The sequence below is a fragment of the Leopardus geoffroyi genome, chromosome C2, assembly GCF_018350155.1.
Source record: "Leopardus geoffroyi isolate Oge1 chromosome C2, O.geoffroyi_Oge1_pat1.0, whole genome shotgun sequence".
Taxonomy (NCBI): Eukaryota; Metazoa; Chordata; class Mammalia; order Carnivora; family Felidae; genus Leopardus; species Leopardus geoffroyi.
Window position 1 is genome coordinate 87,757,257 of NC_059333.1, and position 23,232 is coordinate 87,780,488.

The 23,232-nt window shown below is 35.3% G+C and overlaps 1 protein-coding gene across 4 annotated transcripts in view; it reads right to left on the reverse strand.

The window, feature by feature from the left end:
* MFN1 (mitofusin 1) overlaps window positions 1-23,232 on the reverse strand; it is a 35,725-nt gene that overhangs the window by 5,171 nt on the left and 7,322 nt on the right. For all 4 annotated transcript variants that reach the window (XM_045502900.1, XM_045502899.1, XM_045502902.1 and 1 more), the window contains 12 exons: window positions 20,641-20,765; window positions 19,252-19,360; window positions 17,705-17,812; window positions 14,110-14,263; window positions 13,927-13,994; window positions 6,999-7,120; window positions 5,211-5,337; window positions 4,976-5,080; window positions 4,597-4,699; window positions 4,234-4,463; window positions 2,221-2,373; window positions 1,238-1,434 (listed from right to left, as the gene is read on the reverse strand). In XM_045502900.1, coding sequence (XP_045358856.1) covers window positions 1,238-1,434; window positions 2,221-2,373; window positions 4,234-4,463; window positions 4,597-4,699; window positions 4,976-5,080; window positions 5,211-5,337; window positions 6,999-7,120; window positions 13,927-13,994; window positions 14,110-14,263; window positions 17,705-17,812; window positions 19,252-19,360; window positions 20,641-20,765 — 1,601 coding nt within the window. The remainder of the gene's footprint in view (window positions 1-1,237; window positions 1,435-2,220; window positions 2,374-4,233; window positions 4,464-4,596; window positions 4,700-4,975; window positions 5,081-5,210; window positions 5,338-6,998; window positions 7,121-13,926; window positions 13,995-14,109; window positions 14,264-17,704; window positions 17,813-19,251; window positions 19,361-20,640; window positions 20,766-23,232) is intronic.

Sequence of the window (23,232 nt, forward strand, 5' to 3'; positions counted from 1 at the left end):
GATCTTCCTTAATATAAATAAAATGAAAACTACTGTATAAAACAGGAGTTCAATAAATATTTGGTAAATATTCAGTTATCTCAAATCTGTGCCCTGTTTCCATTCTCTACAGCTCTATGTTAGTACGGGCTTTGACCTTGTGTCTGAAAGTTTAATCTCCTTGCAATTCTTGTCTCCTTAATCTAAACCGTTCTATATACCACACCACTGCAGTTATTTGTTCCAGAGCTAAACGTTAATGACATCTCTCCCCAGACTTCTAATTATCTAAGCTCCTGTCCTAGTGTTAGGTTTATATTCAAATGTACCCCTCTGATATACATATCTGTCACATCGAAATTTTCTCATGTTTCTGAACACACTTCTTTTCCCCTTTCTTTGCTTTGGGGTGGGTGTTCTCTCTGCCTACATCTTTTTATTCTATTCTGGCTACCTTGTAGGAAACCCTTATTAACCCACTAGCTTTCCTGATTTAAGATTCTAAAGCCTCACATTATGAGGCTTACTTACCACTTTTCACTTATTATAATTATGTACATGTTATTTCCTTCACTAAACTACAATCATCTTCAGCTCAGAGAACTTTTTAATTTAGGTCTCAGTAGCATCCAAAAATTGGCTGTTTTGCATTGATTTAATTGGAGTTCTATATATTTTTACTAGATCAATGAAACAAATTTTAAGACACATAAAAGAAATTAGTGGACACCAGTATTATTATAATAAAATTCCCTTGAGTTCTAAAAGTTATGCCTTTAGGGGCGCCTGGGTGGCTCTGTCGGTTAAGCGTCCGACTTTGTCTCAGGTCATGATCTCATGGTCCATGAGTTTGAGCCCCTATCGGGCTCTGTGCTGACAGCTCAGAGCCTGGAGCCTGCTTTGGATTCTGCGTCTCCCTCTCTCTCTGCCCTTCCCCCGCTCTCACTCTGTCTCTCTCAAAAATAAAGATTAAAAAAAAACTTTTAAAAATAAAAATTAAAAAATAAAAGAGTTATGCCTTTAAACTTGTAAACCTGAGCTGTGACAGTAAAAATAAATTACACTTGTCATTACGCATTTTTGAACCTACTTGGTTGGTATCATTCGATTTTTTCACCTTGGTGGTGATTACAAAGTGTGTTCACATTGTGATAGTTCCTTGAGCAGTACTTTTGCTTGTGCATTTTTTACATGTATGTCATAGTTCAATAATTAAAAAAAAAAAAAAAAGGAAACAAAGACACATCTTCCAACTTACTGTTGTACTTGATGGCTACAGTTTGCACTCGTGAAGCTGACAATCATCTGCAGTTTTTCAGTTGCATAGTTCACAAACTGCTGTTTAAAGGCTCTCTCCTTAGCACGAGTGGTCCAGGTCAGCCTTTCATAAAGATACAAAGCTCCATACATACTCAATGAAACAGATATGAGTTTCCAGCCTACAGTTTTCCAAATCTGTAAAGATAAATTCATAGGCTACTTTGAGAAAGAAAATCACCATTAGGGGCATTGTATATTAAGGCATTTTAGCAAACTCATCAGCTCCCTAAAGACCTTTGACTCAGATCCATTTTTTAAACAAATATCAGACAAGAACTTTTATAACCTGCCAGACATTTATTTGGTAAATTGATCTAATGTTATCTCAAAAAGGGATGTGAATTTTTTTTTTTTTAGGTCACAGATTTTAAAAAACCAAAACAAGTCATATTGTTCATGATGTGAAAAAATATTTTACATATATGTACTACTACTAATCTTTAATAATCTTTAATACTTGAAGGCAGATCCCTTTGGTATTCAGAGAAGGCTAGATAAGGAACCTGGATCATTCTTATTTCACCAATGTACAAATATCATTTCTTTATGTGCTGTAATGTGAAAATAAGCACTGTTTAAAGGACTAGTTAGTTGGTGGTATTTTTCTCCCTAAAGAAGTATTTGGTAAAAATTTATACCGTGGAAATCATTTTGCAATATCCGCTTTTATGAAATCATTATGTTGTATGCCTAGAACCAATACAATGTTATAGGTCAACTATAGTTAAATTTTAAAATATATAGTTTTAAAAACTTAAGATTAGACCTGTGAAACTCCTCTTTATTCACTAATTTAACCAAAAACTTTTCGTGTCATTTTATAGATCCTGGAAATAAAAGTAAATATACCTTTCTTTTCATGATCTAACAAAAAGCTCTGCACAAATTCCAATTTTAATTATACTAAAAAGGACTTCTTACCACCCCTCCAACAACGATGATGCCCATAGAAGTTCTAGATGTGAGAGAAGCTAATCCCGTTATTAAGGTAACCATGAGTTCTTCCTGTGATGCATTGTCTGGCGTTGCTGGATTAGTAGGAGCAGTGGGAGTAGAAGCTAAAGATCTGGGGAGCTGGTAAGGTTGGGGAAAAAGGATTATTATAATTAAACCACTACAAATGGTACAGTTACGTTTATAAAGTTCTATTGTATTTCTTTTATAATTACAGTAGTAAATCTATAAAAAGAATGACTCCAATGAGTTCCCAATAAATACATTAAGAAAATAAAAATGGCCTGAAAATTATTTTCTGTGACCAATACTGAACCAATGATATCACGACAAATAATGAATTTTCACACTATATTTCACACTATAGTAGGCCCTCAACCCTCAAGAGGAATTAAAACCTTATTTTAAAATTCTCACACCAAAAACACATCCTTAAAAAAAATTGGGCTTAAAAATTAAAATCTTCTACACTTCAAAATACACCATAAGAAAATGGCTTAAAAGCCAAGTCACAGTCTAAAAAAAACTTATTTGGATATCATCTGACAAAGGACTTGTATCTAGAGAATATATACAGAACTCCTGCAAGTTACTAAGAAGCCAAATAACCCAATTTAAAAATGGGCAAATGATCTGAATAGACATTTCACAAAATAAGATATACAAATGGCTAATATAAACACATGAAAAGATGTTCAAACTCTTTAGTCATTAGGGAAATACAAATCAATGGTACATGAGATACCATTTCACACCCACTGAATAAAAAAGACGGACAATAACAAGTCTTGATGAGAATGTTGAGAAACAGCTGGTAACAGAAAATAGCGTAGTTGATTTGGAAAACAGTTTGGCAGTTCCTCAGAAAGTTAAACATGGAGTTACCGATTGGCCCAGCAATTTCATTCCTAGGTATATACTCAAGAGAAATGAAAACAGATGTCCACATAAAAACAGTACATGAGGGGCACGTGGGTGGCTCAGTCAGTTAAGCATCCAACTTCAGCTCAGGTCATGATCTCACAGTTCGTGGGCTCGAGCCCCACATCGGGCTCTGTGCTGACAGCTCGGAGCCTGGAGCCTGCTTCAGATTCTGTGTCTCCCTCCCTCTCTGCCTCTCTCCCACCCATGATCTCTCAAAAATAAATAAATGCTAAAAAAAAAAAAAAAATAGTACATGAGTGTTCAGAGCATCATTATTCACAGTAGCTAAAAAGTACAAACAACTCAAGTGTCCATCAACTGATGGATGAATAAAATGTGTGGTATCTATAATGGAATATTATTCAGCCATTAAAAATGGAATATTTATATATGCTACAACATTCATGTACCATGATGATGAATCTTGAAAATACTATGCTAAGTGAAAGATGCCAGTCACAAAATACCACATTTTTAATGACTCCATTTATAGGAAATGTCCAGAAAGGGCAAAATATGACAGTTACAGAAAGCTAACTAGCAATAGGGCTGAAGGTAGGAATGACTGATGGACTACAAATGGGCACAACAGTACCATTTGAAGGTGACAGGTTCTACGACTACATTGTGGTGATGGTTTTACAACTCCATAAATTTTCTGAAAAATTATCAAATTGATAGATTCAAAACTTTTTAAAAAAATGTTTGTATTAATCTAATTTATTTGAAGTCAAAACTTCAATTTTATTTGAAAACAAAAACTTCTGAGAAAATAACCCATTTCAAAAACAAATGTGGAACAACCTACAACAGTACTGGATGAAAATGCTGGGATTACCTCTCCCTTTGCATAGTCTGCCTAATTCAGAAATGGCTCTATTTGACAGACATTAAATCATAAATATGCAAATTAGACACAGGAAGTTCTATGAGGGAAAATCACATAAGCAACATAAAAAGAAGAATCTCAACTCATAGAATCAAAGACACATAACTGTGTAGTAGAGCAATAATCAAATAAAAAGCTTACTCAAAAAAAAAGAAAAAAAAGGATACCTGGAAGATGGGCTCTGATAATCCTAGCAGCACCCTCTGAGCATTCGTTGGGCCCAGGAAACGATGGACAAGGGAAGACCAGCCCAGGGAAAAACGAAATACAATATCCTCTTGAAAATCTGAACATAACTTATGGCAATTTAGGTCATAGCTGAGATCAAATTTCTTGCAAGGAATCAGTGTATGTAGTTTATTTTGTATACCAGCTGGAAGTAATGGCTTCAAATTTTCTAGACAAAACAAAATTATATTTAAGAAATGACAGTAAATAATGTTTTATGTTGTATAAAAAACCTAAAGGAAAATAAACCCTTTACCAATGAAATAAAAAAATACACATAAACTTGTAGATACAAATATTACCAATAATTTCTTGCTGGGATTGAAGCATTGAAGCATTGACTTCGCTTGTGCACCGATCGGCTAAATTTCTTCCCATGCCATCTTCTATGTGCTTATTTAACTCCTGTTAACATGATAAATGTGCCTATTATTTTTTCTCTAGAACATACATAGATTTTACAAAAACTTTAAAAATGTAGTAAATGCTAAATCTTATTCTTAGAGGATAACTTTTCTGCGTGTTCTGTATACATAGTAGTGTAATTATCACAAGAGTACACAGGAGGTGTAACACTTTAATCATAAGCTGGTTGCCATGAAGATGCTATACCACTAAATATAAATGTACAATAAGGTGAGGAAACTGTATCTAAATAACTTTAAATACAATTTAACTTACATTTTTATATACTTTCAATACACTTGGAGTAGGATGAAACTCTGAACAAAATTCATCAACCAACACAGACAGTCGGCAAATTTCATCTGTCATTGCACATGACACCTGAAAATATGAAGTTAAAAAAATTAAACAAGATTACCAATTACTCCAAAAACTAAACTGAATACCCACCCACTGAGCCAGCCAGGTGCCCCCCTTCCCAGAAATTTTAATCATAAATTCACCAACCCACCTTGTTTGCCACCTCCTCTGTAACCTCCCTGATTTTTTTCTTAACATCCAGTGTTAAAAGGTTCATCTGGTTTCGGATAAAGTCCAGTCTATCAATTTGATCTTCCCTCTCTTCCATTGAATAAACCCTATTATAGTATGAAGAGTAATTAATTCTTAGGATATATTAAAGTCCCAAAGCAATTAAGTGAGGGTACTCACTTATGCACTGAACAATCTGTTAGCATGATATAAGAAAAATAATCTTGTACTTTCAACATCTAAAAGGATTCAAATAATATTTCATCTTAAAATATTTATAGAAGACTGGATATAAACTACTTTGTCTCTCTGCCCATGAAGTATCTGAATCCCACAAAGAATCCACCCAACTAAGAATTAGGAAGGATTCTCCAAACACAGATATGAACAGTCAAAATAAAACAAAACTCAGTATTGACTTCATTTAATAAACAAGGGTTAGCAAATGACATCCTGAAAGCCAAATCCAGCCAGCTGCTAGTTTTTGTTAAGGTTTTCTTAGGATATAGCTATGACCATTCATACATGGCTACTTTTACTCTAAAACTGAAAAACTGAGTAGCTGCAAAAGAAACAGATGACCCACAAAGCTTAAAATATCTACTATCTGGCTTTTATAGAGATTCGTCAACTACCGGATGGTATAGGAAAACAAAGACCTGAGACACCTTTAAATTATCTTTAGCTAAGAGTTCCCAAGACACGATGATACAAAACATCCTCAAATCACATCTTCTTTGTGGCATGTTTAGTTCAATGTCCTGTATTTTTAAAATTAATAATATTAAGGTCAATTGGTGGACCAAATACTCACTTTGGCTACTGTAATAAAGCAATTGAGCTGAAAGGGGTGTAAACGGCAACACAATCCCATACAGAAACAGTGGGCAGGGCCTGAGATCAGCCTGAGTTCTCAGTCTTGTGTTTTATGTGCTGGAAAATCTCTAATTCTGTACATAATGCATTCCACTAAAAGTGTCAACATTAGGCAATGGATTTAGGTATAAGTGTTTTCCCAGTAAGATCAAATGCTTTTAAAAATTCCCAATTTAATGTCATCTTTAACTTAATCTTTGATGCTTTATAACTTTCCTTTCTTTGGCTGAAACCCACTGACGGTATAATTAAGGCTGAACACTGTTAACTATCATCATATCTAATAACATCATCTTTGTTTCAAGTGTACCAACTTTGTGAGAACTACCCTTTTCTTCAATAATGTTGGCAATTTCATGCATTCATTTTTGTCTTTATAAGATAATAAATGGAATAACAGCACAGTACAATACGACATATAGGGTAGTGCTTACCAAACTGACTTTCTGGCCGGCAGGTAATATCACCTTGTTTGTTTACCAGTTAATGAAAAAAACCACAACTGGCATCAAAGAGGCATTTCAAGGTATCAGTGTATGAATATATGAAAAATTGGTCATAGGTTGAATGTTAACAAAAAAGAGGGTCACCTCTTTTTTGGACTTCTTCAAAAAATTCCTCTTGAAGAAATGGTTCTTCCACTGCTTTAAAGATATTTTAAACTATGAAATATGTTATGATTTTACTCATGAGAACACTGAGATCCAAGGAATGTAAATGATGTATGCAAGGTTGTAGAATAAATATAATTTCAAATATTCATTTTAAAACATGCAAGTAAATTGATGACTTTAGTATGAAAGTACTTAAAATATAACAATTTAAAACCTTAGCCTAAGGAATTCATATTGATACAAAATGGCTTTTATTTTGCAATAAAGTGAATTCATACCTTTTCTCTGCTGCTGCCACGTTTACTGAATCCATTATGATTTTCACAGTATCTAGTATCTGTTTAGCTCTGATAGTGTGCTGTTCAAACTTTGTTCTCACTGCTGACTGCGAGATACACTCCTGCGAGGGGCCCAAGCCATAACACATTACTGTAATTCCATCCCAACATTTTCAGGAATTTAAACACAAAAACTTGCTGTATGTAACATTAACCAAAACATAAATAAAGGCAGAAAGTAAATGCATGATAAACACAAGTTAAAATAACAAAGGCTAAAAAAACAACAAGGAATCAAAAGTAAAAAGGGCATTAACAGCAAGTTCGTATCTTTGTGTAATTTTACACAGTAATGTGCAATGGTTTTTTTGACTATTTTTAAAAATAAATAAATAAGCAGGGTATTGTTTTCAATGTTTAAAGCTTCTCTGTTAAAATAATTTTATCTGATTACCTTTAATCTACTTCTATTCTATCTTGATTTTTCTCATGCTTACAACAGATAACCTAATAAAGTTCTTAACTGAGTTATGAATTAGAATTCTACATTTTAAGAAATGAGCTGAATGACATGTTTCACATAAGGTTACTTATTATAAAGGAATTCTACCAATTAAAACTTGAACAACTTGAAAGATATTCTTTAGCAACAAACAACCTAAATAATATTTTAAATTATTTAAAAAAAAAAAAACGGGGCGCCTGGGCCGCTCAGTGGTTACATGTCTGACTTCGGCTCAGGTCATGATCTCACGGTTTGAGAGTTTGAACCCTGTGTCAGGGTCTGTGCTGACAGCTCAAAGCCTGAGCCTGCTTCAGGTTCTGTGTCTCCCTCTCTCTCTGTCCCTCCCGCTCACTCTCTCTCTCTCTCAAAAATAAATAATAAGCATTTAAAAAATTTTAAAAGAAAAAGAAAAATATCTACAGCTATTTCAGAGACAATCCCTGTTAATGCCCTTGGTCTACAGTTTGTGTACACAGGTCCCAATGATGCCCTATCTCATTTGTTTCACCTTCAAGCTAATTGTAGCTAATAAATCATTTACTGTACAGATCTGTTTCATGACCAGTGTTTTTTAATTTTATTTTTTTTTTCAACGTTTATTTATTTTTTTGGGACAGAGAGAGACAGAGCATGAACGGGGGAGGGGCAGAGAGAGAGGGAGACACAGAATCGGAAACTGGCTCCAGGCTCTGAGCCATCAGCCCAGAGCCTGACGCGGGGCTCGAACTCATGGACCGCGAGATCGTGACCTGGCTGAAGTCGGACGCTTAACTGACTGCGCCACCCAGGTGCCCCGACCAGTGTTTTTTTTTAAACAGAATACGTTAGAATTCATCACATATAGTAATGGATACATTTATACTGTAAAATTTGTTTCAATTTTGTTTCAATTTCAATGTGCATGCTACTTGTTATTTAAAATATTTACTGTGATTCATCATTAAATGTTAGCAAAATTATCATATTAAAATTGTCCTTCCATTTTTACCTCATAGAAAGTCAAATTCTGTACTGAAATAACATTTAAAAACAACTACAAGAGTTTACAGAGAAAGGCTATCTGGTCTTTGAACCATCAAGAAATGCTTGTCTGGGTCACAGCAGCAATAACTGCCATAGATGTTTTGTAGGCAGCCACGTTTATTTTCTGTGAGGAATTTTTCAAAATCTGGTATATATCTCCATAATTTCCATGAATTCATCTTCTTGAACCTCTTTTTATATGTAACCAGTAGTAAAACTGTAGTAATTACTATCCTCTGTCAAAATAGCTTTCAAACTTTAAAAGGTATTCACTTAATACTCTAGTATTTGTCATCTTGGAATCATTAGTATGTTATACATTCACTCAATATATTATTTATAACCTATGGTTAGCCTTCACATCTCTGAAGTGATTATCTGTTTCACTAAGACAGAGAACACTTTTAAAATTTCTTTTGCCAGTTTAGGTGTCCTCTTCAGTACTTTGAGATATGAAAAATAAAAGAGATTTACTTCTTTAGCCAAAGGATACATGAGGGTAATTCATTTAGTTAACTGTTTATAAAGCCTTAACTCAAAGCCAATTACTTTCCTTCACTGCATAGCCTAAGTTTTGTTCATGGTTAAGCTTATTTACACATCACTCAACATCACTAATCCTGAATAGATTAGTTGAAGGAAGTTGGGGAGGGGGGGATTTCCCCCTCCCCTGCACCTTCTGTGTGTACCTATAGAAAACCCACCAATAACTACACAATATTAAGTGTTTAAAAGTATAAACTGCTTATTTTTAACTGAAAGCTTTTTCTTTAAATAACTGTATCTCATAAATTGACAAACTGCCACAAAAATTTTGATAAAAGCATAAAAATATTTTTAAAAGAAAAAAAGGTTAAAAGAAATTCTATGTTCCTCGATGAAGCAGATCTAGATATCAGCAATGAAGACTCAAAATTTGTAGATAACAGCACAGTATTAGAGCTAGACCAGAAAGAAAATATTTCCAAAAGTTATTAGGCAATATAAGTCATTCCTTGATTTGAAAACATATAATCATGAATAAATATAAAGAAAAAAGCAGGAAATCTTCTTCCAATTAAGAAGTACCCTACACTGATGCTCCTCCTGATCAGAAAAATACCAAGCCAACCTGCAAAAGAAATATTCTATTCTGAAGTGTGGGAAATGCTAATTTAAATACAGGGTTTTTCAGTGTATCATTTCTCAGAACCCTTGCTACATTAATATGCTTATGAATCCCCATAGGGAACATATACAGTAAGCAGCAGTTTCCAGACTTACTTTATCAGGAACACTAATTTTCCAAGGAGAAGGTTAAAATACTACACCAAACCAATTTAAATTCTATCTTGTCAGAGTATCCTGTAGATTATCTTAAAACTTATTAAAGATCTGGAACCAAAACAATAATCCTAATATCAATTAAGATAGTTTTCTACCTTTCTAATAACATCTTAAGAAGCCAGCTGGTAGTCAATTATAATTACACATTTGTAAATATTAATATTTATGTGTCATTAGGACATACAAATTTGTCAAATCCCTGTAACAGACTGCAAATGCTCATAATAATATGCTATTCATCACTCCCAACTTATTATTTTGAAATACTTTTAACTAAGAGGACTACACAAGAAAAAACACTAATAACACACTATGCCTTTCAAGTAAACATTCCAAGTGTTAACAATCAGCCCCATTTGTTTACCTTTCCCCTCTCTCCATATAGATCTATGTCTATACATAGAAATACACATGTATTTTTATACATATTGTTTCTACTCAACAATTTGACCGTTCTTTGCAGACATCACAGCTTTACTACTAAATATATTAACATATGTCCCAAAGAATTGGGTCATTTTCCTATACAACCACAAAATAATTACTGTGTTCAGAACATTATCATTGGGTCAATACTATCAACCTAGCACACGGTCAATTTTCAAATCTTACCAGTTGTCCCAGAAATGTCCTTTACAATAAATTCACTGACATTTTAGAAAAGAGTTATTTTATACATACCTCTTTTCTATCTTATAACCAAACTATTAAGAATGGCCAAATATTTGAACAAAGAAATTCAGATGTCTAAATCATCTTTAGAATATACACTTGCTCAAATACAGGTTTAAAACAATAAGAAAACATACTGACAGAATTAACATTGATTTCCTTGATTGATTTTAAGTGGTTTAATTTTCAGGCCTTATTTTACTTGATACTCTAAATAAATGTTCCTAAGGTTTTTTGATACTTTGGAAACAAGGGAATCTCAAAAAGTCTGTGGCAAGAATCAGATTGCTAAAAATGATTAACTTGGTACAATTTTTCTTTCCACAAAAATAATTTTCTAAAGACTTCCAAAAAAAAAGTGAATTCAAAAACAAAGAGAAAATGTGTATAAAAGCCATATTCTGTGACCACAATGCATAGAAACTAAGATATCACCATAAATTAGATGAAAAGAATCAAAACATCTGATTCTTTTTTTTTTAATTAAAATTTTTTCTTTTTTTTTTTAATATCTTTTTTTTAACGTTTATTTATTTTTGAGACAGAGAGAGACAGAGCATGAACGGGGGAGGGGCAGAGAGAGGGAGACACAGAATCTGAAACAGGCTCCAGGCTCCGAGCTGTCAGCACAGAGCCTGACGCGGGGCTCGAACTCACGGACCATGAGATCATGACCTGAGCCGAAGTCAGCCGCTTAACTGAGCCACCCAGGCGCCCCTAAAAAAAAATTTTTTTTTAACGTTTATTTATTTTTGAGACAGAGAGAGACAGAGCATGAACGGGGGAGGGGCAGAGAGAGGGAGACACAGAATCTGAAGCAGGCTCCAGGCTCCAAGCTGTCAGCACAGAACCCGACGCGGGGCTCGAACTCACAGACCGCGAGATCGTGACCTGAGTCAAAGTCGGACGCTTAACCGACTGAGCCACCCAGGTGCCCCTCAAAACATCTGATTCTTAACAACTCCTGTAATGAATAGGAAATACCAACAAGTATAACTAAAAAAAAATCACTAAGCAATGAAAACTGGATACTGAAATCCATGGAATACACCCAATATTACATCACAAATTCACAGCCCTAAATTCTTTCCTAAAGAACAAAAAGCAAAAAACAATTCCACTTAAAAAAAAAAAAGTATAAAAAAAGCAGAAGGAAACTATGGTTAAAGATTAATATAGAACTTGAATAAAAACCAAAAAATTCTGTTTATGAATGGAAAAATTAACCAAGGGCTGGGGCTAGGTTGTTGGAGGATAAAGCAGAGCAGTTAAATCACTGACAAATCTATTAAAGTTAGAATATATACTCATTGGGGCACCTGGGTGGCTCAGTCTATTAAATGTCTGACTTCTGCTCAGGTCGCGATGTCACAGTTCATGGGTTCGAGCCCATGGCGGCTCTGTGCTGACAGCTCAGAGCCTGGAAACTGCTTTGCATTCTGTCTCTCTCTCTCTGCCCCTCCCCTGCTTGTGCTCTCTCTCAGAAATAAACAAATAAATATTTGAAAAAATATATACACATGTGTATGTATCAAAGAATATAAAAGTTTTAAAAATGAACAATTTTATACTACGAAGTTATAAATTCTCAGAAATACACCAATTTATAGAAGTCATAAATTACCAAAATTGATTTAAGAAGTAACAAACGTTAGCTCTGGGAAAAAAGCTGAAAAGAATTGTCAATGTAATCATCAAAAAATGCTTTGGCCACCAAAACAATTTTTTGTCCATCTGATTATTTCTTTAGGTAAGTTCAAATAATTTCTAGCTGATTCTCATATTAAATCTATCATACTTTTAACTGAACAAAAATTTCAAAGTCTAAAGTCTGATGTTCTCTACTTTATGTAAAAGCTTGTGCATAGTTTTTTCATACATAATTTTTATATTCCCAGTGAACCATTATAACAAACTGCCAAGTTTCTTCTAAAAACATTAAAAAGAAAAATTCCTAGGTCTGTCTGGTTATTCCAATCCCTCGAGGAGCTTTGAATATTTACGGATTCCTAGGTCCATCCTAGTCCCACTGGATCGGTCTCTGGGATAATTCAGTAGTCTGCAGTTCTCTAAGGCACCTAATGTGATTCTCATGATCAGCCAAGGTTTAGGAACTAGTGCTCTACAGCACAGCTTTTATTCTTCTCATTCCCACCTCTTCAAGGAGATATTCTGTCTGGGTAGCAGGAATCAATATGAAAAACATTACAAATGCATAACAGAACAGTATGATTTGAAAGGAGAAATAAATGACATACACACAGAAGAAAGAAAAGGTCAGTAAGACAAAAGAGATAGAACAATAGATCTTCTTCCCAATATTTTCCCCATGGATGAAATAACTGATCTAAAGAGTAAGGAGAGCACTGAATCTCTTGTGAAAGTGAAAGGAAAGAATATAAACAATGGTCTGAGTGATTGGGACTTCATGTAATCTATAGCTTAGCTTGGGAGGACATATGCTGATAACCCAGGAGCCTCTGATAACTACTAGTGGGCTTTCCTTCTTAAATATTTTGTCTTCATCTACTTAATAGTCTGTCTCCAACTCACCAAATTAAAGATGGGGGATAGTGAGCAAATAAATGTTTAGTTAAAAAAATTCTGCCGAACACGTTCAACATTCACATCCTTACTATTAAAGCTGTTATTACTTATAAGGAAGAATAACTGCAGATGCAAGTTTTTTCAGTTCTGAAGTCTTTGCGTTCATTCATGGGTGAGAAGGGGATATGCAATCTAAGCAGAGCTGGATCAAATAGGGCTAAATAAAAGTTTAGAAGATTAACACCTAAATAAGAGTTTAGAAGATAAACATCTAAAGAACTTTTCAGTCAAATGTAGGATGAGTTTTAATGTCTTTGAATAAAACACCAAAATATTAAGACAGTATCCTTCCTCCCCAATGCTGCAAACGCATTAGTTATGTGCCCCAGGTGTTCCTACCACAGGATTCCTAAGGTACAAGACCTGTATCTTAATATGACATTAACTACATTCTCTGTCTATAAACTGTATGGTACAGAAGAAAAAAGATGATCTTCACTTTGCTCTATTATCCACCCCCCAACAGCAATTACATTTATTTAATCTTGCCTCACATTATTGAATAAAGAGACTTTCACTCATTGCACAACACATACATTAGAAAATAGTTTCTCATTTAAATACAAATATATAAGAAAAATAAGAAATTACAATCTTTAGTTTTAAATTCTTACGGATCATCCATTTTGCAGGGACTTCCTTTCTTCAAACTTGTTTCACTTGCTGTGGCAGAAACTATACTAAATAACAGCAAAGGTTATTTGACAAAGATAAACACTAAAAACAGAAGATTATGATCATTCTCCAACCAATGCTAGGGTTTTGTATTAGTCAATACATTTGCAAAATTCCTACCTCAAAAATTTGTTCAAAATTCTGAAACTCCTGTAATCTTGCCTGGAATCCTTCAGCAAGTGCCCCACCTATAATATTTATGTAAAGAGTTTAAAACCTAGTATACAGCAACATTAAGATTTCTAGCATGCTGTTTCAATAACTATACTTGTATTTCGAAAGACAATCCATAATAATACATACCACCTTCTGGCATCCCCTGTGCTTTGTGCTTTCTAGCAGTAAGAACTTCCTTTGCAGAAACAAAGAAGATACGATTCTGTGCCTCCAAAGGATCCACAACTTTAAGCTCCTCCACCAAGAAATGCAGGCATCTTTCCATGTGCTGTCTACGTACCTAGAGAAAACAAGGTACTAAAATAATTCGAGTAATTAAACAACAATATAGCTGACAGCTACAGGCCTATAATACTAAACTCCGTTCATAGTGATATTATAGTAATAGTTTCCATATACTTAACAAATCCAAAAATTCTAATAAATGAAGTTTTAAACTTGCTGACAGATTTTTTTCTTTTTTTTTTTTTTTTTTTAAATTTTTTTTTTTCAACGTTTATTTATTTTTGGGACAGAGAGAGACAGAGCATGAACGGGGGAGGGGCAGAGAGAGAGGGAGACACAGAATTGGAAACAGGCTCCAGGCTCTGAGCCATCAGCCCAGAGCCTGACGCGGGGCTCGAACTCACGGACCGCGAGATCGTGACCTGGCTGAAGTCGGACGCTTAACCGACTGCGCCACCCAGGCGCCCCCAGATTTTTTTCTCTTAAAGATCCTTCCTTGACCATTTAAAATTCTGATGGACCGCCAAATATGCAGCCATTACAAAACATATTATAGACAAATATTAACACTTACTGCCATAGGAAAGAGTTCTTAATTTTGTATTAATGATGTATATGACTATACTACAAAAAATGATACGTGTATACATATGTGAAAATTAATAGGTGGCATGCAGGCACAGGTGGCATTTTATTTCTTCCTTATGCTTATTTTCCAAATGTTCTACAATGAAGCTATTAAAGTTTGATATCAGAATATAAGTACAATTAATTTGCTACAGTGAAGACATTTTTATTGTGAAATCAGAACACAAACGGTCTCTTTTTCTTAAAAAAATGAGAAATTTGGGGAGAATGCATCAGATAGGGATTAGAGCTGCAATGTTAGGATTAAGATTAGCACTTGGGTAATTAAAATTAGGACTACGAGGGGCATCTGGCTGGCTCAGTCAGTAGAGCATGCAACACTTGCTCTCAGAGTCATGAATTCAAGCCCCATGGAGGCATAGAGATTACTTAAATAAAACTTAAAAAAAATTAAAAATAAAAAAAATAGGACTAAGGGTTAGAAACTAATTAGGGTTTAGTACTAGCCTTTAGCATTGTGGCTACGATAAGAAATCTCTATCTTAAGACTTAATAAAAACTAAGCTAAGGGGCACCTGTGTGGCTCAGTTGGTTTAGTGTCCAACTTCAGCTGAGGTCATGATAGCATAGTTGGTGAGTTCGAGTCCCATGTTGGGCTCTGTGCTGACAGCTCAGAGCTTGGAGCCTGCTTCAGATTCTGTGTCTCTCTCCTTGCCCCTCCCTTGCTCACACTCTGTGTGTGTCTCTCTCAAAAATAAATAAACATTAAAAAAAAAATAAGCTAAATAGGAATGGAGAAGAACCTGGGGATATTTCCTAATTCTCTGATTAAATGAAACCCCAATTTGAAAAGAGTATAATCATACAACAGTTAATAAAAGCAGGATATATGGGGCACCTGGATGGCTCAGTCGGTTAAGCACCCGACTTTGGGCTCACAGCATGATCTCACGGTTCGTGAGTTTGAGCCCCGCATCAGGCTCTGTGCTGACAGTGTAGAGCCTGCTTCAGATTCTGTGTCTCCCCTCTCTCTCTATGCCTCCCCTCACCACTCAGCATCCACCCCCCCCCACACACACTCTCTAAAAATTAAACAAACATGAAACAAAAATAAATAAAAAAGGATATAAAGCTTCATATTAAACAAAATTCCAATTCTGGGGGTGGGGGAAAAGAATGAAAGCAAACAATCTAACGTGAACAGTGATGGGACAGTGTAAATTTTAATTTTTTATGCATTTTCTATTTTTATAAATAAACATAAACTATGATTAAAATCAGAAAAAGAAATATCAAGTAAATTAAATATTTTTTATAGATCACAGACCAAATACCAGATACACTATTGTTTTTAAAAAGAAGTTTCTAGGGGCGCCTGGGTGGCTCAGTGGGTTGAGCGTCTGACTTCAGCTCAGGTCATGATCTCACAGCTCGTGGGTTTGAGCCCCGCATCGGGCTCTGTGCTGACAGCTCAGAGCCTGGAGCCCGCTTCAGATTCTGTGGCTCCTCCATCCCTCCCCACTCATGTTTTTTTTCCTCTCTCTCTAAAATAAACATTAATTTTTTTTTTTTTTAAAAGAAAAAAAGCAGTTTCTAAAATCACCACCATGACTAAAATTTAAAACAAAAACAAAAATACCAAGTGTTGGCAAGAATATAAATCACCTGGAACTCTCAAACTGCTTGGGAGTATAAGCTGGTACAAGCACTTTACAAAACTCGGGCTGTGTTTACTGAAACAGCATATTTACATGCAATCCACCGATTCTACTCCTAGATATATACTCACAGGTTACTGATCTCTGCAGTAATGACATTTTGAATCAGATAAATCTTTGGTTGGGAGGGGCTGATCTGTGTTACGGGACTTTTAACAGCACCCCTAGCCTCCAGTAGGAGATGCCAGTAGCACAGTCCCTGAGCTGTGACAACCAAAAATGTCTTCAGGGGAGCCTGGGTGGCTCAGTCGGTTAAGCGTCCGACTTCAGCTCAGGTCATGACCTCATGGCATGTAAGTCTGAGTCCCACGTCAGGCTCTGTGCCTGTGACAGCTCAGAGACTGGAACCTGCTTCAGATTCAGTATCTCCCTCTCTCTGCCTCTCCTCTGCTTGTGCTCTGTCTCTCTCTCCTTCAAAAGTAAACATTAAAAAAAAAAAAGTCTTCAGACAGGGCCAAATATTTCCTGGGGATCAAATATGCCCAATCCTTCACACTGAGAACCACTGGTATATATCCAACAGAAATATAAACCTGTGTGCACCAAGAAGACATATATAAGAATGTGCACAGAAGCATTATTCATAACAGCTACATTGAGGAAATTTACCCAAATGGCCATCACTAGCAGAATGAATAAATTTCAAACGTAGTTATTTATAGGCTGAAATATACAGTAATGAAATACACTTTATGCACAAAGGTATGGACACATATCACAAATGTAACGTTGAGCAAAAGAAAACTGGACACAAAAGTAGATACTATATATGATTCCATTACATAAAGCTGAATAACCAAAAAATTAATCAAGGGCATTAGAAGTCATGGTTAAGTGCTCATCCCTGCCGGAGGATGGAGGGGGTGCATTCTGAAGTGCTGCGAATGTTCTGCTTCTTGAGTTGGACACTTATGATCTGTATACTTTTCTGCTATGTTATACTTTAATAAAAAATTGTAACAAAGTTTCAAGATCTAAAATGATTACATGGTACTTCTATAACAGACTTTTCCTTCAAAGTAGCTTAATATTCTGGTTTCTATCACGTATCCACTTCAGGGTTTCTATAATTACAGTCTTTTCTCAAGTAAGAGAACAGCTGCTTATGATGTTTTATTATATAAGGTATACTGTTTTCTCAGATAACAGTGTACATTACTATATCTCAAAACTTAAAAAAAAAAACTTACATCTTCCATATATTCTGGCTCTGATGCAGAGGCATCCCAACGATTATTCAAAATGAAAATGTTAGGTTTGGAAAGTCGCTCATTTACCTTGTGAAAAAACTGCTTTTCCTATAAAACATCAAATACCAGTGTTATGTTCACTTTTAACAGCTATTTTATATTTACATTTATAACTGAAGCTCTAATCTAAAAGTTTGAACCATTTAGACAACAGTGATTAATGCCCACTGATAAAGGATCCCAAAGCACTGTGAACATTAAGATTCTCAAAGGTGAGAATATTGTAAGAAGGCAAAAGTGAAGATTTTCTGCCCTTGCCATGAGTCTTTTCTGAAATTCAATTTAACAGATATTTATCTGTCTCTACTATTTGCCGAATACAATAGGTACCGCTAGATATAAACATTATATATTTTCAAAAAGCTACCTCAAATCTCTTTTAATGCTTAGACTAAGTAAGTTAATAACAATTTAAGACCTGTGTACATCATAATAAACAACAGAGAAAGGTATGTGCCATAAATGCTGCAAATACATGCTATGCTTATTCAAAGAAGAGACATCCTATCTAGTTAGAATTAGAAAAAGCTCCATTAAGAAAGTGGTGATAAAGATAAAGAGCTTAAAAGTACTGACAATGGCTGTCTGAAAGATGAGAAGCTGGGAGCAGGAGAACTGTGTGCAAAGAAGAGCATAAACAAAGACGGAGAAGTCAGAATGTACATCAAAGTTTGTTTACCCAAATAATGGAGTTACTCTAACAAAGATTTTAAACATAGATCTGTTTTTTTAATCATCAGACTATAAACTGTCTGTGCTGTCAGAGTAGCCTGGTCTATGTGATAACAGATTATTGGAGGGCACGCAACTAACAGTGACAAAACAGAGGTCTGGCTGGTAACACCTAGGTTATAAATGATCTTTGCCCATTTATATACTTTCCAGGAATAACAATTTTAAGAAAATCATACTATAGGTTTGGATATTAGATACCTATAAACTCGAGTTTATTTGGGATGAGTCTGGCTCTAGACATCCTCAAAAATCTGTGAAGTCTGACAGCACTTTAGAATGCATATAGGTAAGCTGGAACCTAGTGTGTACACCGGTAAAGCTGGAAAAGGCTGACAAAACTAAAAATATGAAAAGCCTTGTCTGCCAGACATGAGGGTTGGGGGGCAGTGGTGAGGTGGGAGTGTTAAACATTATTCAAAAGGCTTAAGTCATCATCCTAACAATTCTGGTGCCCATTCCTTCCAAAACTGGCAAATAACCACAATCAGTGTCAACAACATACATGTATCACACACCATGAATATAAAGATTTACTAGCAATTAGAGCCATCATGCCCTAGATTCCCAATGATACTCTGGGAACACTCAAGACCACAATCAGCATTTCAGTCCCATGGAAACACAAACTCCTTTGCCCTCCCTTGATACCAGAGCTTCTTTCGAATCCAGGATCTGGATTTCCCTTACTTTTCAGAATTAACAGACACCATTTCATTTCCTGCCATTCAAACATAATAATGATTAAATCCTACCGTGTTCATTAGTGTTGATTCAGAGTTTGCAACCAAAACGAAGACATCAGCATCTAAGCAAAATTTATCAATCCAGCTATCCAGCTCTGTAGTGACATCTGTACCTGGACTAATGGAAATAAGATAAACTTGTATTATATAATAATATTTTTTAAAAAGAAAATGTGATTATAGAAAGAATTCTTTTAACTTTTATAAATTGTTTGAAGTCTAAAAACTATTTCTACCAGTTTTCAGCACAAAGCCTAAGAGATTTACTTTCTCATGTATAAGAGAGCATTTGTGGCAAGCTGAGTCTCTGTTTTATAAACTTCTATATTTATTCTGCTGACAAGGAATTCTCAGAGCCTAGCCAATTAACAACAAGTGCTAAAAAATTTTACTTACTAAAGACAACCTTGTAATTTTTGATAAAGCAAGTAACATGGTCACTATTTTAATCTTTCAAATCTTTATGCTCTGAAAAGATGAAAAATAAGTACTGAAAAAAAACAGGCAAATAGGTAACAAAAATGAAGGTGCAAGCACCCATGTCCAGTACAGCTCAGTAAATACTTCACTGCTCGTGAGCATAAAGAATAAAACACCCTCTGCTAGGCATAAGTTTAATATATAATTGATACCATAAAAATTATAACGCAACTGTCCATACACTGGTTTGATGTATCCCTGTAACAAGGTGGCAAGATGACAGGCGGGGGTCATGGATATAGTCTGGTCATGAAATAAAGCAAAATTAAAAGCTCATCACCAGAACCAACATGGTTTCCAGAGAATGCTAAAATTTTAACTGAAGAAAACAAAAGAGCATACCAAAACTTTAAAAAAATCATTTAACTACCTTTTTTGGTAGGACATTGCTTAGATATACATTATCATTTTACTAAAACCAATGTAGCAAAAAACACATAGTAAATGAAGACTAATCAGCAGAGTTGAAAAAAAATTCCCAAAGTACTTAATTCTTGAACCATGAAAAGGTATGTGAACTGTCCAGGAAAGTTATTTTGGGAAACTTGGTCTCAAGAATGAATTTATTACTAGTTAAAAACTTTACCTATCAGAGTTATCTTTATCTCTCTAGTTATTTAGAATTAGACAATCTGCAAGGTCCAGCTATTTATCCAAACTACAGTCAATATAGAGGGGGAAAACAAAGTGGCTATCCTTGAAATTTCTTGTAATAGAATTAGACTGGGAAACTGGCACTTTATGTAACCAATAAAAAACAAAACCAACACCTTATGTGTTCTTTAACAATCTAGCAAATGAGAACAAAGCAGCAATTGAGCACTTAAAATTTTATGTGTTACATGCTAAAACAAGCAGTATTATTCTATTAAATGAATCTTTAAAGGAGAAAAACAATTCATATGTATGTAATTTTACCTGTCCACTAAAACCAGGTCATCTCTCAAGAGGGCACATTTTGCCTTTGGCCAAAATACATGCACAAGACAGCCAGCTTTCAAGTCTTTATCCATATGAAGGGCATGGGCCAGCTGATTAACTGTCTAAAGTAGAAGGGAAAGAAAATACAAAACTGTGCTTATAATAAAATTCAATAAAAAACACTATGATTTGGGGCGTTCACTTTTGCAAAACATGTATAAAAAGCAGAAGTTTAAATAACTTGAAATAAAACCATCTCAGCAATCTCGAGAAAATGAGTTTTAGAATTACCAAGTAGAAAAAAAATGGTACCCTTGAAACAGTTTACTCATATCATTCTGCACAAATAATCAGAGCTGGTAACATTCTAAATGTCCAACAAATGACCTCTGGCAATGGAATCCTATGCAACTCTTGAAGCTGATATTATATATATGAAAACAAATTCACAATATATTAAGAGAAGTCAAAATAGCACATATGAAACCATTTTGTTTACAAAATACTGAGAAACACACATTTAACTCTATACCAAAGGCAAGGACTTCCACTGGTTTTGGGAAGCATGTGAGTTTTGGAAATACCATTAGTATTTTCTGTCTCTTCTAAAATGTATTGCCTTTTTAAATTATTTTTTTAATGTTAACTTATTCTTGAGAGAGACAGAGACAGAGTGTGAGTGGGGGAGGAGCAGAGGGACACAGAATCTGAAGCAGGCTCCAGGCTCTGAGCTGTCAGCACAGAGCCCTGTGGGGCTTGAACTCACGAGCCATGAGTGACCTGAGCTGAAGTCGGATGCTTAATCAACTGAGCCACGCAGGCACCCCTAAAATGTACTGCTTAATAAGGGGTGAAAATAGAAGAAACATCATTAACAAAGGTTTAAAAACACCAGAGTAATAATAAGACCAAAGTGAGGCACCCGGGTGGGTCAATCAGTTAAGCATCTGGCTCTCGGGTTTTGGCTTAGGTTATGATCTCACGGTTTGTGGGTTCGAGCCTCACACCGGGCTCTGCACTGATAGTGTGGAGCCTGCTTGAGATTTTCTCTCCCTCTCTCTCTTTACCCGTCCCTGACTCTCTCTCAAAATAAATAAACTTAAAAAGAAAAAACACCCAAAGCAATATGAGAAGTTCAATACATATTCTTTTAATAAAGGATTTTTCTCACCAGGCAGTCACTTACTCACATAAGCATGTTTAACATCAATGACTATACCTTCTCTTTCCATTTAAACTCACTAAAATATTTCTATTTCTCAAGATAACTTCTGAAATATACTAATTTATTAATGTGTTACTTTAGTATCTTTCATGTGTACACGTTAAATACACAATAAATACAAAGAGCTTAATATAAAATTAATATTCAAGGGGCGACTGGGTGGCTCAGCCAGTTGAGCACCCAACTCCTGATTTCCGCTCAGGTCGTGATCTCATGGTTTGTGGGATCGAGCCCTGCATCAGGCTCTGCACTGACAGCGAGGAACCTGCTTGGGATTTTCCCTCCCCCTCTCCCTCTACCCCTCCTACACTTCCATGGTCTCATTCTCTCTCTCAAATAAATAAACATTAAAAAAAATTTTTTTGTTTTCCATTAAAAACACCAGGGCACCTGGGTGGCTCAGTCAGTTAAGCATCTGACTTCAGCTCAGATCATGATCTCATGGTCCATGGGTTTGGGCCTCAAGTCAAGCTCTGTGCTGACAGCTCAGAGCCTGGAGCCTGCTTCTGATTCTGTGTCTCCCTCTCTCTCTCTCTGCTCTCCCCTGCTCATGCGCACTCTCTCTAAAATAAACATTAAAAAAAAATTTAAAGTAAAATTAATATTCAAGGAAAGGGCACCAGCACACATATCTTTACAATTAATCTGTGCTTTGTATCCAATTTTAAAGGGAAACATCTATTTTCAAATGGGCACAATAGTCCTGATCAGGGTTGAAGTGAATCTTCACAGTGACAATGTTAGCTAGGTTTTAGTTTTGTTTGCTTTCATCAACTTTTTGATAGAATTATAAATGTGTACCAATGTCTTGATGCCTGGTCTATAAAATTAAGATAATAAAAAGCACCTATCTGATATAGTTGTGGTATGACTGGAGTTACTGCAGGTATTTAGAATAGTGTTTGGTACTTAGCAAGTGTGCAATAAAGTATTAGCTGTAATTAATGTGTTTCTTTTACTTTTTTTTAATGCTTATTTATTTTTGAGAGAGAGAGAGACAGAGAGGGGAAATCTGAAGTAGGCTCCAGGCTCTGGGCTGTCAGCAGAGAGCCTGACACAGGACTTGAACCCACAAGCTGTAAGATCATGACCTGAGCTGAAGTCTGACACAGGTGCGTGCCCCAGGCATTTCTTTTACTAAGGAAAACTATTACAGCATGAAACTCAAAGTCTATACTTTAACACAGGCCACTGCTTGAGGTGAACAAATTTAAATTTTGGAGTAGGGGAGAGGAGGAAAAGAGTATGAAGGATTGGAGGTAGAGAGCACAGACCAAGAAATAGGAGGTAACTACTTTAAGGATCTAAAGCCACAGGTAGTTTGAATTTTGATTTGGTAAAAACTTGATCACAAAATAAATGAT